The sequence below is a fragment of the Nycticebus coucang genome, chromosome 15 (genome assembly GCF_027406575.1).
Source record: "Nycticebus coucang isolate mNycCou1 chromosome 15, mNycCou1.pri, whole genome shotgun sequence".
In the NCBI taxonomy this organism is placed as follows: Eukaryota; Metazoa; Chordata; class Mammalia; order Primates; family Lorisidae; genus Nycticebus; species Nycticebus coucang.
In genome coordinates, this window is record NC_069794.1 from 94955848 (window position 1) to 94971679 (window position 15832).

Below are 15832 nucleotides of genomic sequence, written 5' to 3' on the forward strand. Positions count from 1 at the left end.
TATGCTGCTATCAGCTGTGATTCACCTGACTCTCCTGGACTACACAGCTCTGTTACAAACACCCTAATACCTTAGACCTGAATACAACAAAAGGCTCACAGTACAAAATCCTGATTTCAGAGGATAGAAAACAGCTCTCATAATTTTTGGATTTCTTTCTAGAGAATGCTAAATATTATATCTCTAAAGAGGTAATTTCTCCTTTTGTTTGAAAAAGTATTATCTTTTCTGATAGAAACTGACGCTTCTGAAGGGGGGATATGTTTTGCTTCTCTGTGAGAGCAAGAACTCTGCCTGCGTATTTCCTATGACCTGTGACACAGCTGTCCCACCTATGACGTATACCATCACGGAGTCCATTGGTGACTGTGACACAGCTGTCCCACCTATGACATATACCATCACGGAGTCCATTGGTGACTGTGACACAGCTGTCCCACCTATGACATACACCATCACGGAGTCCATCGGTGACTGTGACACAGCTGTCCCACCTATGACGTATACCATCACAGAGTCCATCGGTGACTGTGACACAGCTGTCCCACCTATGACGTATACCATCACGGAGTCCATCGGTGACTGTGACACAGCTGTCCCACCTATGACATACACCATCACAGAGTCGATAGGTGACTGTGACACAGCTGTCCCACCTATGACATACACCATCACGGAGTCGATAGGTGACTGTGACACAGCTGTTCCACCTATGACATATACCATCACGGAGTCCATAGGTGACTGTGACACAGCTGTTCCACCTATGACATATACCATCATGGAGTCCATAGGTGACTGTGACACAGCTGTCCCACCTATGACATATACCATCACAGAATCCATCTGTGACTGTGGCACAGCTGTCCCACCTATGACATACACCATCATGGAGTCCATTGGTGACTGTGACACAGCTGTCCCACCTATGACATATACCATCACAGAATCCATCTGTGACTGTGGCACAGCTGTCCCACCTATGACATACACCATCACGGAGTCCATCTGTGACCGTGACAGAGTTGTCCCACCTATGATGTACACCATCACAGAGTCAATCACATGACACAATTTCAAAACATGTCCTCTAAAGAAGCCATTGGTAAAACATAAAAAGAAGGATATTCTCATAAAGTACACTCTAAACATGTATAATATGAATCTCTAAACAGTGATAAGTGATGTAAGGTTTATTCCTTCAACAATCCCTCAAACTCATTGGATTTCTTGTCTTAGGTAAAAAGGAAGCAATCAAAGACTTAACATAGTTCAGCATCCTGCCAACTGTCAGGAACACAATATATTTCTATTTAGGTTTCTTATTTCCTTTCTTAATGTATATCTCTGTGTGTTCTATGTATAAATTTCAAGAGGCAGTAGATGGCTGCCAAATTCTTCTATATGCCCCAACTAGTCACTTAAACTCATATCGTATATTTACCCTGCCAGCCTAGTGCTGAGTTCTGTTTTTAGCATCATGATTAGTTGAAATCACTTCTTTCCTTTATTCACCTAACCTTTACAGAGCACCGCAGTGGTGCAGAACTGTCAGGATGCAAAGCTGAAGAGTTGTGGTCTCTGCTCTCAGGCAGGTCACAGTATAGTTCCCCAAACTGAACCACGTGCCTTGGCTTCAAGACTCACAGGCAGAGTCCCTGTGTCAGCGGCTCCTTCCCATGGAGCTGGACGAGGCGTGCAGGTCTTCAGGCCTTTGTTTCCTTAGCCAAGACGTGTCAATTATACCGTCTATATCAGGAATACTGTGAGGCTAGAATGAGGTATTGTATTTAAAGTAGAATCCCTGGTAGCTGTGCAATAAATGCTTAGTTTTCATTCCGTTTTCATTTCCTCACGTAATCCATGTAGACTGATAGTGATATATGCCATAAAAGCATAATAACCACAAGAATTATCAAAACAACAAATACGCACAAGGTCAATACCATGTACTCCTATACGACAGTCACCATTCTGAACGACTATTACACAGACCAATCCTTTCCTCTCACCGCAATCTCCCCCTTTATTACCGCCATGTTCTCTCCTCCGTGCCATTGATTCTGTCTGAAATACCTCACCTTCCTGTCTTCAGCTAACCAAACCCCAGTCTGTCCTCTCCGCCCCACTCACATCCAGTGTCCCTGGCGCTCTCCCAGACCAGCGTCCCTCTGCCTGCGGGCTCACTGCCTCGCCGATGGCACTCCCTGGGCACTGCTGCTGCTGCTGTTCCTTGTTTGCTGTTGTTACATATTCTGTAACTTCATTTTACAAAAAATGTCTCTGCAACTGGTTTACAAACTTGTTGAGACCAGAAGCCACGTTATACTACAAGTGAGCATAATGTTTTGTGCACAACTGAAAGTCAAGTATTTGTTATTTAGAAATATGAGACACAAAAAATGAAAGTTTTAGTCCCACTTCAGCATGCAGAGCAGCACCACGAGCCCAGCCTCTCTCAACAGCAAGACACTCCTCAACGCTCATGGCAGACTCAACTACTGGCACAACCATTTACCTACAGAACTGTACGAACATTTTGAGTAGTAACAGAATTGTACAAATAAACTATCTCAGAATTTAAAGAAGTGCTTATTACTGCCAGCTTTATTAAAAAATAATAGTGCTTATAGTTCAGTCGATAAACTTCTTTAATGAATTATGCATTGAGTTCCTAACTTGTATAAGGACCCACACTAAGATCTGCTAAGAAAAGAGAGGAGTAAAAGACTGGCCACTTTAATGGAAGAGACAGGCTTCAAAGCATTTTCCTTTCTTTCAGTGAACAGGAGACAGAATCTCACCTTGTCACCCTTGGTACAGCGCCATGGCTGCATAGCTCACAGAAGCCTCCAACTCTTGAGATCAAGTGATCCTCCTGCCTTAGCCTCCCAAGTAGCTGGGACGACATGCACCTGCCACAATGTCTAGCTATTTTTTTTAGAGACAGGGGTCTCACTCTTGTTCAGGCTGGTCTCGAACTCCTCCCACAATGCCAGGATTACAGGCATAAGCCACTGCACCCAGCCCAGACTTAAAAACATTTTACAGAACAAAAGTTAAATAAGCAATGCAACACAGCTAACACTACTGAGTACTGTGTGTAAGACTAATTTCAATCGGCAGGACTCAGGAACCAACTGCCAAAAATAAAATAAAGTGACAGCATTTGCATGAAGCCTGGAAAGATAATTAGGACTACACAGACCAAGATGGTAGACAGGAATTCTGGGCTAAACAATCAGAAAGGGCAAAAGGTGGGGGTATGAAAATATGCACTCAGCCCAACTTTAGTAGAAACCAAAAGATTTATATGCTTTGAAGAGAAAGCAGAGCACCTCACCCCATCTTCAGCTTCTCTCAGTGGGTGATTTCACCTGCTACTTCATAGAAAAAAACAAAAGGCATTCCTCTCCTGTACCTCAAAACTTAGCAACACTACCGTCTCCCTTTCCCTCCCAGCTGAAGGGCCCCCATCTTCTCTCACAGATAAATTTTTCCAATTGTTTTGATTCTTTGTTGTTCATCTCCTATTGGATGTTGTTCCAATGCTCACCTCTCTCTCTCTGTGGCCACATTTTTGGAAAAATGGTCTGTATTTCTTATCTCCACTTCATCTCCCATTCACTGCTCAGTGACATAAGTTTAACTGTCTCTTAAATCTTACACAATGTGTCCTTTTTAGTTAATAAAATAAACTGAAATAAGAATTTACTTTCTTTTTTTTTTTTTTTGGTTTTTGGCCGGGTCTAGGTTTGAACCCACCACCTCCGGCATATGGGACTGGCGCCCTACTCCTTGAGCCACAGGTGCCGCCTAGAATTTACTTTCTTATTTCTCTGCTCATAGGCCCAGTTCTGGAAAGAAGGCTGACTGGTAGCAACCCTCGGCAGAGGCTCCTGACCAGAGGAAGAAAATCAGGACAGAATCGGGCCCTATGAAGCCAAAGACAGGGAGCTGAGCCAAGAAAGAAGTTCAGCAAGCTGTAACTCCAAGGAAGAGCATTCAAGAAAACAAATTACAGGTACAAAGCCTATCGACTAGCAGACGGGAGAACCCCTCCCCCCCCACCCCCAAGCAGGGGGCCTGCTGCAGGTAGAACAAGCAGGGAACAAAAGACTTCTCATTTTACCTCGCTGGAGAGAGCCACTAAACTCCAGGTCTCTTTCTCCGGGGAGGTCCCACTTGTGAACCTAGACACTACCCCACCAGGCATAAAATTGAATAGATACTTTCCCCCACAAGTCCAAACACCCAGTCCACCCTTTCCCCCTCACATGGTGGTCTGAAGTTCTTCCCCCAGCAGAGCAAAGAGTGTTTGGTCTTGTCCTGATAGATCTGGGCACAGTGTGGACCACCAACCATCAGGACAGAATCTGTGACTAACGGGGAAGAAAGCAAGTGTGGGAAGAAAGGGATACTTGGTGGGAGGAGGAACAGTCCCCTGGTTATGAGTATGCCTGGGCAGTGGTAATGTTGACCCTTGCTTTGGGCTATGTCTGGCGGGACAGGGTGCAGAACCCCCGGCTCTGACGGCACCCACAGAAGGAGAGTGGTTGCCCTGTGTGGACTGAGTTTGGCAGACAGGGCTGGTCCCTAGCCCCTGCTGGGCCTGCAAGCAGAGGCTTGACAGGTGTGGACTGAGACCTGAGGTCTAGGATGTGGTCCCCTGTCTCTAGCGGGGCTGGTGAGCAGAGGCTTACCAGATAAGGACTGGGACCTGGGGGTGGAGCGCGGTGCTCTGACTCTAACAGAGCCTGCAAACAGAGGCTTGCCAGGCAGTGGACTGAGACTGGCAGGTGGGTGCGTGGTCCCTTGACTCCAACTGGTCTGGCAAACAGAGGCTAGCTGGATATGGACTGAGACTCGTGGGTGGGGGTATGGCCCATGGCTCCAACTGGGCCTGTGAGCAGAGAAGTGGACAACAGTGTGGACTGAGTCTGTGGGGCAGGAGTGTGGATCCCTGGCTCCAATTGTGCTGTTGGAGACCCTTGAATCCTTCTCTGTTGGGCAGGTATTGCACTGCCTGAGACTATTGGTTGGAACCTATGTCTGGGGCTGTCCACTTGGGGACATTCTGAGGTTGACCTCCGAGTTCTGTAGCGGGAAAGAACTGAAGGGTGGGGGATGGGCGCCACAGCTGTTTGTATCTCTTCACAGCCAAGATTTAAAACTAATATTGTGGTTTTTTAGGATAGGGTAGACATTGGCTGATATCAAACAGAGCTAGCTTGCGCTATCTCACCAAGTAGGTCCTCAGAGTATCCGGCTAAAACTCTGAAAAGGGCCATCTCTACTACCTGGGAACCCCAATTCAATCTCACCCTACCAGTTCTAATAATCAAACGGTGGAAAATAAACATGGTGCGGACACAACAGAAGAACTCTGGCAACATGAATAACCAGAGTAGATCAAACCCCCCCCCAAGAAATGACAGAGGAGACACAAGTGAAGATGCCATGCACAGACAAATGGCAGCAATGTCAGAAATGAAACTCAGAATATGGACGGCAAATAAGATGAATAGCATGGAAGAAAAGATAGAAATTGAATTCCAAAGAGTAGGTCTAAAGTTGTCTCAAGAAATTAATGAATTCAAAACCCAAGTCACCAAAGATATGGACATAATGAGAAAAGAGATAGCAGAGCTCAAGGAAATGAAAAAGTTAGTTGAGGAGCTCCAAAATACAGTAGAATCCCTGAATAATAGAGTTGACCAGGCAGAAGAAAGGATCTCTGAAACTGAAGACAAAGCTTTTGAACATTCCCAAATACTCAAAGAGGCAGACAAATGGGGAGTAAAAACTGATGATTCCCTGAGAGAGTTGTGGGATCATTCCAAAAGATCAAATATTTGTCTTATGGTCCTAAAGGTACAGTTGCTCTACTCCAAGACATTTTGGAGGAGAATTTCCCAAGCATTGCAAGAGATACAGAACTTCAGATAGCAGACATTTTCAGAACCCCAGCAAGACCCGATCCAAATAAAGCATCTCCTAGACACATTGTGATTAACTTTGTCAAAGTTAACACGAAGGAGAAAATTCTGAAAGCTGCCAGATGTAAGAAAAGCATCACCTACAAAGGGAGAAATATCAGAATGACGGCAGATCTCTCAACTGAAACATTTCAAACTAGAAGAAGATGGTCATTGCCCTTCAGTCTCCTAAAACAAAGCAACTTCCAGCCCAGGATCCTGTATCCAGCTAAACTGAGTTTCATTTGTGATGGAAAAATCAAATACTTTAATGACATACAAATACTGAAGAAATTTGCCATAACTAAACCAGCTCTCCAGGATATTCTCAGACCCATCCTTCACAATGACCAGCGCAATGCTCTACCTCCAAAGTAAACTCACCCAGAAATTTTTGAACAAAACCCGCCTTCCACAGTGGTGAAAGGATTAAAAATGTCCACTGGACGTCCGAAAATCATGACACCCCAAATACAACCAGGCTTATCAATTCTCTCAATTAATGTGAATGGTTTAAATTGTCCTCTAAAGAGGCACAGGCTGGCTGACTAGACACATAAATTCAGACCAGATATCTGCTGTATACAAAAATCTCACCTTATCTTAAAGGATAAAAATAGACTTGGGGTGAAGGGATGGACTCATATATTATGGGCAAATGGAAACCAGAAAAAAGCAGGGTTTGCAATTTTAGTTATAGATACAACTGGATTTAAACCAACAAAGATAAAGAAAGATAAGGAAGGTCACTATATATTTGTCAAGTGAAACACCCAACATGAAGAGATTTCGATAATAAACATTTATGCACCCTACCAGAATGCTCCTCAATTCATAAAGCAGACCCTAATGCATATGAAGAGTTTGATATCTTCCTGCAGTATAATAGTTGGAGATTTAAACACCCTTTTCACAGTTTTGGATAGATCCGCCAAGAAGAAACTAAACAAAGAAATATTAGACTTAAACCTCACCCTTGAACAAATGGACTTTATAGACTTCTACAGAACGTTTCATACTCATAAAACTGAATCTATTATTATGACATGATATAGGTCATGGGCTGATGAGAAGAATGTAGATTATAGACCTATATCATTAATGAATATTGATGCAAAAATATTCAATAAGATGTTAGCAAACAGAATTCAACAACACATCAAAAAAATTATACACCATGATCAAGTTGGTTTTATTCCAGGGTTACAGGGTTGGTTCAACATACGCAAATCTATAAATATAATACATCACATCAATAAAATAAAAAACAAAACCCATATGATTCTCTCCATTGACGCAGAAAAAGCCTTTGATAATATCCAGCATCCTTTCATGATCAGAATTCTTAAGAAAATAGGCATAGAAGGGACATTTCTTAAACTGATAGAGGCCATCTACAGCAAACCCACAGCCAATATCATCCTGAATGGTGCAAAATTGAAAACATTTCCACTCAGATCAGGAATGAGGCAAGGATGTCCACTGTCTCCACTGCTATTCAACACAGTAATGGAAGTCTTAGCCATGACAATCAGGCAACAGAAGGAGATCAAGGGTATCCAAATAGGGTCAGAGGAGATCAAACTCTCACTCTTTGCTGATGATATGATCCTATACCTGGAAAATCCCAGGGACTCAACTTCAAAACTCTTAGAAGTGATCAAGGAATACAACAGAATCTCAAGATACAAAATCAATACTTACAAGTCAGTAGCTTTTATATATACCAACAATAGTCAAGCTGAAAAAAACAATCAAGGACTCTATTCCTTTTACAATAGTGCCAAAGAAGATGAAATATTTGGGAATTTACCTAACAAAGGACATGAAAGATCTGTATAAGGAGAACTATGAAACTCTGAGAAAAGAAATAGCTGAAGATAATAACAAATGGAAAAACATACCATGCTCATGGCTGGGAAGCATCAACACTGTTAAAATGTCCATGCTATCCAAAGCAATCTACAGATTTAATGCAACCCCTATTAAAGCACCATTGTCATACTTTAAAGAACTTGAAAAAATAGTACTTCTTTTTATATGGAATCAGGAAAAAACTTGAAAAGCAAATACATTACTCAGAAATAGGAACAAATCAGGAGGTATCACATTACCAGACTTCAGGCTATACTATAAATCTATAGTGATCAAAACAGCATGGTATTGGCACAAAAACAGGGAGATAGATCTATGGAACAGAATAGAGAACCAAGAGATGAACCCTGCTACTAATCGCCATTTGATCTCTGACAAGCTTATCAAAAATATTCCATGGGCGAAAGACTCCCTATTTAACAAATGGTGCTGGGTGAACTGGATGGTGACCTGTAGAAGCCTGAAACTGGACCCCCACCTTTCACCATTAACAAAAATTGATTCTCACTGGATAAAAGATTTAAACTTAAGACATGAACCTATAAAAATACTGAAGAGAGTGCAGGGAAAACACTTGAAGAAATCAGCCTGGGGGAATATTTTACGAGGAGGACCCCCCCCCCCCCGGCAGTTGAAGCAACACCAAAAACACATTAGTGGGATCTGATCAAACTAAAAAGGTTTTGCACAGCCAAGAGCACAGTAAGTAAAGCAAACAGACAACCTTCAGAATGTGAGAAGATTTTTGCAGGTTATGTTTCTGACAAAGGTCTGATAACTAGCATCTACAGAGAACTCAACTAATCAATAAGAAAAGAACAAATAACCCCATTTCTATGTGGGTAAGAGACTTGAACAGAAACTTCTGTGATGAAGACAGGCGCATGGCCTACAAACACATGAAAAAATGCTCATCATCCTTAATCATCAGAGAAATGCAAATCAAAACCACTTTGAGATATCATCTAACTCCAGTAAGATTAGCCCACATCACAAAATCCCAAAACTACAGATGTTGGCGTGGATGCAGAGAGAAGGGAATGCTTCTACACTGCTGGTGGGAATGCAAGCTAATATAATCTTTTTGGAAAGATGTTTGAAGAACACTCAAGAAACTAAAAGTAGGCCTACTGTTCGATTCTGCAATTCCTGTACTAGGTATATATCCAGATGATCAAAAATTATTTTAGAACAAAGACATTTTCACCAGAATGTTTACTGCAGCCCAGTTCATAATAGCCAAGACATGGAAACAGCCCAAGTGCCCATCAACCCATGAATGGATTAACAAATTGTGGTATATGTACACCATGGAATACTATGCAGCCATAAAAAGATGGAGACTTCACATCTTTTATGTTTACCTAGATGGGGCTGGAACATATTCTTCTTATTAAAATATCTCAAGAATGGGGAAAAAAGTATCCAATGTACTCAATACTACTATGAAATCAATATATAATCACCTGCACACTCATATGAATGTCAAAACATAACTATAGTCCAAAAAGTAGAAGGGAAGAGGAGAGAGAGGGGAGGGGAGGGGGAATATGGGAGGATGGAGGGTATTTGTGGGGACCTCACCTAATATGCATGATGCAATGGTACATTTCAAAACTATTAAGAAATGAGTATCATTGTGATGGATGTGTTACTTAGTTCAATGTAAGCATTTCACATTGTATATTGAAGCAGTAACCTAAACCCCATAAATGCATCAATGTACAAAGTTATGATTTAATAAAAAACAATTTAAAAAAAAAAGAATTTATTTTCTGATTTCTTCCTTCCTTAGTTTTAAAGTAAGTTAATCAGTCTTTCTACTCAAAAATTTATTCGCTATGTTCAGGAACCAGACAACGTATAGTCTCTGGCTGTAATTTCTCATAGCTAGAAAGTTAATTATTAGAAAGGAGAAACTAATATTGTCAGGAAAGAAGCAGTTTCGCTGCAGTGATCAGTGAGAATCTTGGCCCGAAGCACACTGTTCTCGGAGTGCGTGTCCTCAGGTGAGAAGAAGTAGCCTTGCAGCTCATCCTCCCCAGTGTCGCAAAGCAGGCACTTCTGTGGAGATGATTTCACACAAGCCGGCATCCTCAATCTTTCACAAAAGGTCATACTAAGATAAGGTCTGATGTCTCAACACTGTACTGACAGATCTGGAGAAGACACTAGAGTTTCTGTGCCTGACTGATGCTCTGTTTCTTGGCAGTTTCTTTACTAACAGAATAACAGCTAAGATGGTTTCTCCTCTTACATACAGTAAATAGCTGGAATTCTCCATAACCTGCTTCACTCACCTTTCCTGCCTTCAAAGCCTGCTGTCTCAGCACCACTAACACCTCCCAGAAGTCCTCTCATGCATAGGAGGGTCACGTGCACTGGTCTGTGAGCTGCTGGGCAACACACCGGGCTCAGCTCATCTTTGCAGACTAACTATGCAACAGGTCCTTCAGAAGTTCACTAATAGTCCCATGAGCTCCATTTATCGTTAAAAAATAAATTTATTACACACATCCCTCCTTTTTTAAAATGAGTTTTCTCAAAGTAAATAACAATCTGTATCATAAACTAACAGAAGATCTACCAAATGTACTGGATTTTATAGAAATTCCATAAATATTTGTCAACAGGCTGGGTCATATTTAACAATATTGTTAATATTGCCATATAGGCCACCAAAAAAAAAAAAAATGTTTTGACTAAATAGAAAACTTCAGGTCAGGCCCCACAACACTGGTGAGAGCTGGGACAGGATTACACAAAGGGGTCTAGACTACACGTCTTAAATATTTGAAAGTTTAAGTCAAGGCCAGGCACAGCGGTTCAGAAGTTCAAGACCAGCCTGAGCAAACATGAGACCCCATCTCTAGTAAAAATACACAAACTAGCCGGGTGTTGTGGCAGGCACCGGCAGTCCCAGCTACTCTGGAGGCTGAGGCAGGAGGATCGCTTGAGCCCAGGAGTTTGAGGTTGCTGTGAGCTACGATGCCACGTCACTCTACCCAGGGCAATAGAGTGAGACCCTGTCTCCAAAAAAATAAATAAAATATCAAAAATAAATACATAAAAGTTACAAGTCAAGTTAAACTACTAAATAACATACTGTCTTAACCTCTAATCTTGGCAAATATACCTTCAACTACCTGGAAGTAGAGATTCAAACGTAGAATTCTTGAAATTCTACACCATAATGTGGCCATGCGGGACCAAGATGGGCTACTGTCAGGCTCGACTTGTTAAAAAGTTGTTAATACCCAAACCAAGATCTCTGACAAAAACCAGAAAACAGAATGCAGAGAAGAAACTGGTTAAGACCAATAAGAGCCAAGATGTCAACAACAGTGACCCTGCTCATTACATCCCACTCATAATGTATCAGCAAACTAAAATAAACTCCCACCAGTGCCTGGACTGTTCACCATCACCAACACAACCCCCAGAAGTCACCTCCTCTGGAATAAAAGGAGGAAGAGCCCCCAACTCCTAGAAATTTCCACCCCTTCCGCAGAAAACCTATGAATAATTCACCCCTTATTTAGCATATAATCAAGAGACAGCCATAAATAAGAGTTCAACAACAACAACAAAAATAATAAATAAATAAATAAATACATAAATAAATAAATAAAAAGAGTTCAACAACAAAGCACAGGTGCTACTCTGTATGGGGTGCCTGCCTGCTGTTGGTTTAATAAATGTTGCTTTAATTTCCAATGTAAGGCTCACACTTGAACTTCTTCCTGCATGAAATCAAGGACTCTATTGGCTGGAACCAGTTTTGGGGTCTACTTTCTGGTGTCAGAAAAGCCATCCCACCCCTTTCTCTTCCCATCCCCGGTTGAGGGACCTTGCACAACTCAAACTGCTACCCGTCAGGCCTAAGTATATATTTACCATTTTTTTCCTCCTAAGGACAGATCCAGGGAAAAGACCCAGGCAGGCTTTGGAAGCAGGCTCTGAGCTATTTAGGGGAGACACAGGCTGGGGTAGGTGAGAGTGAGGATGCAGGCCGGTCAATCTCCTTGGCCCCTCAGATCCTCACCCACTGGCGGAGCAGTGATCAGAGTAGAGCCTTCCAATCCACAGGTCCCAAAACAGGGTCCCACTTATCTGGGACTAGGAGCAAAACTAGATAATTTACCTAATGGAGAATTCACCACATCCAGTGTAGTTACTAGTTAACATACCAGTTGAAACCAAAAAAATTAAGTAGAAAGATAAAACTTGAAATTCCAATCTTCCATCATTTCAGTCCCCTCCAGATCTATAGTCTAGGGGCCTAGTATTCATATGCGTCCACCCATAGACTACAACTAGATTCTGGGCTTTGTTTACAAATTCATACAGATTTACAGAACTCGATTCAGATTTAGAGGGAGCTGAGAAGACAAAAAGAAGCAGAAGGAAGAGGGGATGGATGAGATCACAGCCCCAGACAGGAGAGGAGGCGTTTCCCCTGCTGAGACGTTGATGCCCACAAGGTGATGGACGCCTGGCCACAGCCACAGAGTCAGCTCGCACTCACTGAGCGGACCCCTGCGGCTCCGTCTGGGCTGCCTCCTGCCCTGCACTGGCCCCTGTGCACACACAAGACACCCAAGTCCCGTCGGCACTCAAGGACGCTGACCACAGCTCTTCTCAGCCTCCCACCTCAGCAGGAAAATGACTTCACTAGCGAGAAAATGACTCTACTAATTTAAAATAATTAATGAATAATTCCCACCACAATACATATACATACTTCATGGGAAGGGAAGTATTTCAACTGGAAATCTTATTTATGTGTACTTACTGAGATTGTACCATTGTCTAGACCTACGGACAGTCTTCTTGTTTCCGGGTTAAATGACATGCATGAACATGGAGCTGAAAGAAATGAACATGTTGGTGAAATTAACAAAACAACGATTCTCACAGATTCAGCAGTGCCTAACTACCTAAAAATGTGGGGCTATTCTTCCCCACCATTTCCTGGAAAACAGCTCATTTAACTCCCACTCAGCAAAAAGTAAAAACAATAATTTGACAACCACACCCTAGTTTTCTGTTATTAATTTAATAAATATAACAAGTAAGATACTCTCAAACTCCTAAGTTCCGAGGAGCTTGGGCTCAGCTTGTTGTTAGTACTGAATCTAAATTTGCTTGAGTAGATTAACAATAGTTTGTGCTATGTAATCTTTCTGTTACTGTTCTCTGTTCCATCCTGATTCTATATTAAATAGCAACAACCTATCCTTTCTGAACTAGGAAAACAAAAGAATGATCTTATTATGCCCAGATCCTCTCCACCCACATACATATACAAACACATACTAGTACAGAAATCTATTTTTTGATTCAGAATTAACTTGGGGCATGTGAACCAAGGGAATTTTTACTATCAACATTCAGGAGCTATGTAAGAGACTATTCATCGAAAGCGAGGAAGATTTGTCTCAATCTGAAAGAGACTCATCATTAGGTCTCTTGGACACTGTTGGCATCACTAGGTCTCTTGGACACTGTGGCAAAGAGACCAGGTAGACAGCACACACAGCCTTGGCCTGGGGCTCCCTGTTCTGCAAGACCCTGGCTGACCACGCTTTCTGCCCAGAAGCCACGTGTGGTCATCAAGCCTAGCTGAACAGTGGCTTCCAGGCTCTTCATTCTCCCCTATCTATGCTTGCGCATAAGAATGCCGGCCTTTTGACAACTTTGTTCTACAAAGCCCAACACAGTTTTAACTGTCTCGCCCCAGCCCCACATCCCCAGCAGCCTTGTGCATCATGATAACCACAGTCTGCATCAAATGTTTCTACTCCCACTTTCCAGTTATTAGTAGAGGTCTTACCCAAGGTCGCACACAAAAAAGCTGGAAAAGGCTCAAAGACCAAACACCCAAATCAGATTATCTTCAAACGGTAAAAGAACTTCAAGCCCTACTCACAGAGCCACTTCAAAAACCGATCAGTTAGTAACATTTTTTTCATTCTCTATAAAAGGGCCCTGAACAAAACACACACAAAAAATTTTGTAAACTATATAAACTCTTACTTTTTTCCAATTTTCCATTAGGATATATTTAGAAAACAAAAATATATGAAAAAAAGAGAATTTCCCCCCAAACTTACACTACACAACATACCATCTTCTTCTGGTCAGCCACAGAATGAAACTAGATCACCAGGCAGCCCAGCGCTGCTGAAGGCGCTGCCCTGGAAAGCCAGGCTACTTGTCCTTGTTCTATGAATTGTTAGCAAAACTTCCACACAAATGCTAAAATATCAGGTCTCATAATTCTATAACATCAAAATCTAAGGATTTCATGGAAAATTACCATGTTAAATGAAATAAAAAGAAAAACATGCATTGTGATCGTAACTATGTAAAGTTCCACACATACACAAAAACCCTATGCATGATTCTTATATTCAAGTAATAAAATTATTTCTACAACGTTGTTTTTAATAGTATAATTTTGCTGTCCCTATTCAAATTAATTTTAAATATCTAACAATTTATAAGACATAAACATGAGCTTATGAAGCAAAACTCCACTGCAGTTCCCAGGGCTGCAGAGACCCCAGAAACAGCTGGCCGTTTCACTGCCTGCCTGACCACCTGCGAGTATTTTCTGTAAGATTCCCTTCAAAGTTCTCACCTGGTTTTGCTAGAGTTAGAAAACCCACTGACCTCTGAATGTGATATAGAAGACTGTTTCACAGCATTGCTCCCCTTAAATCTATATTGCTATTTCTGTATTCCTTGTTTTCCCCTCCCATTTGCTATATTTCTTGTTATTCTTTCAACGAGAATTTAGAATGCTTGCCATGTTTCCAGGCATGTGCTCCTGTGATATATAAGGTATTATCACCACCATCACGGAATTTATAGATTGTGAAACCAACTGCATATAAGGAACTGTAAGACTTGGTTTCACCTCCTTGATTTAAATCACTTTTCTATATAATAGGAATCACCACCAGAATTCAAAAGCAAAAGACTTCTTCTATAAAGGAGCATAAACAAATAGAAATCTCACTGTTCTAGAACTCACATGCCTGAACCACAGATGTTCTAGACAGGGAGGGCCGGAGTTACACACCACTAGCTCCAAGGAGCTCCCCACCCCACTTCCAAGAGGCATTTTGGGAAAACACCAGGCAAATGTGTGTGTGTGTGTGTGTGTGTGTGTGAGAGAGAGAGAGAGAGAGAGAGAAAGAGAGAGCAAGCGCGCGTAGGCAAAGGCTTTTGAATCTTAGGATGCTCCTCAAACCGTTTCCCAACTGTCACACTCCTGCAGAGACAGGTCTTGCTTGGGTTGGTTACTCGTTACCCCTGGCCAGGCTAAAGAGACAGAAAGTGGATCCAGAAGAATACTTGTCCAGATTTGCTGCTATAGTAAATACTTTTCCTTGTGAGGGTCAAAGGAGTAAACAGATGGACATAAAGATCCTTCTAACCTCAATTTACCAGAAACTAACAGGAAAGCAATTCTGAAAGACAGAGTGTGTCCCATACAAAATGGTCTTCGAGCCTTGCAAGACAGATATTAAATGGGCAAAACTGTCTGCAGAAGGGTAATGAGAGCCAGTAAAGCAAAGGGATTATGACAAAATGGTAAAGAGACTTCTTCTGCAGGAAGAATGGGGGAAAAGACAAAACATATATATATATGACTTAAGCACATTTGTACCTGGGTGGCAAAAAAATGGCTACAAACATTTGTGCTATTTACAAAACAAGAACTGTTCTTTAAATGCTGTAAAACTAATAATTCAGAAGGCAATAAATAAATAACTGGTCTTTCTGATGTCTAAACATCCAAGACTGTTATATTCTCCTACCTTCAAATTGCTCTCTCCAAAGAATGAGTTTGTGCTTGACTAGAACTATAAAATTATAATAGTCACTGAGTTCCCCTATCAAAACTGCATCCTTGAACTCCAGAGGAAATAAATACAGCATGAAACAAAATGTGAAGATATATTTAT

The 15832-nt window shown here is 41.7% G+C and overlaps 1 protein-coding gene across 2 annotated transcripts in view; it reads right to left on the reverse strand.

Annotated features, from left to right (window-relative positions):
- WDFY2 (WD repeat and FYVE domain containing 2) overlaps positions 1-15832 on the reverse strand; it is a 196122-nt gene that overhangs the window by 89970 nt on the left and 90320 nt on the right. For both annotated transcript variants that reach the window (XM_053564038.1, XM_053564039.1), the window contains exon 3: positions 12649-12722. In XM_053564038.1, coding sequence (XP_053420013.1) covers positions 12649-12722 — 74 coding nt within the window. The remainder of the gene's footprint in view (positions 1-12648; positions 12723-15832) is intronic.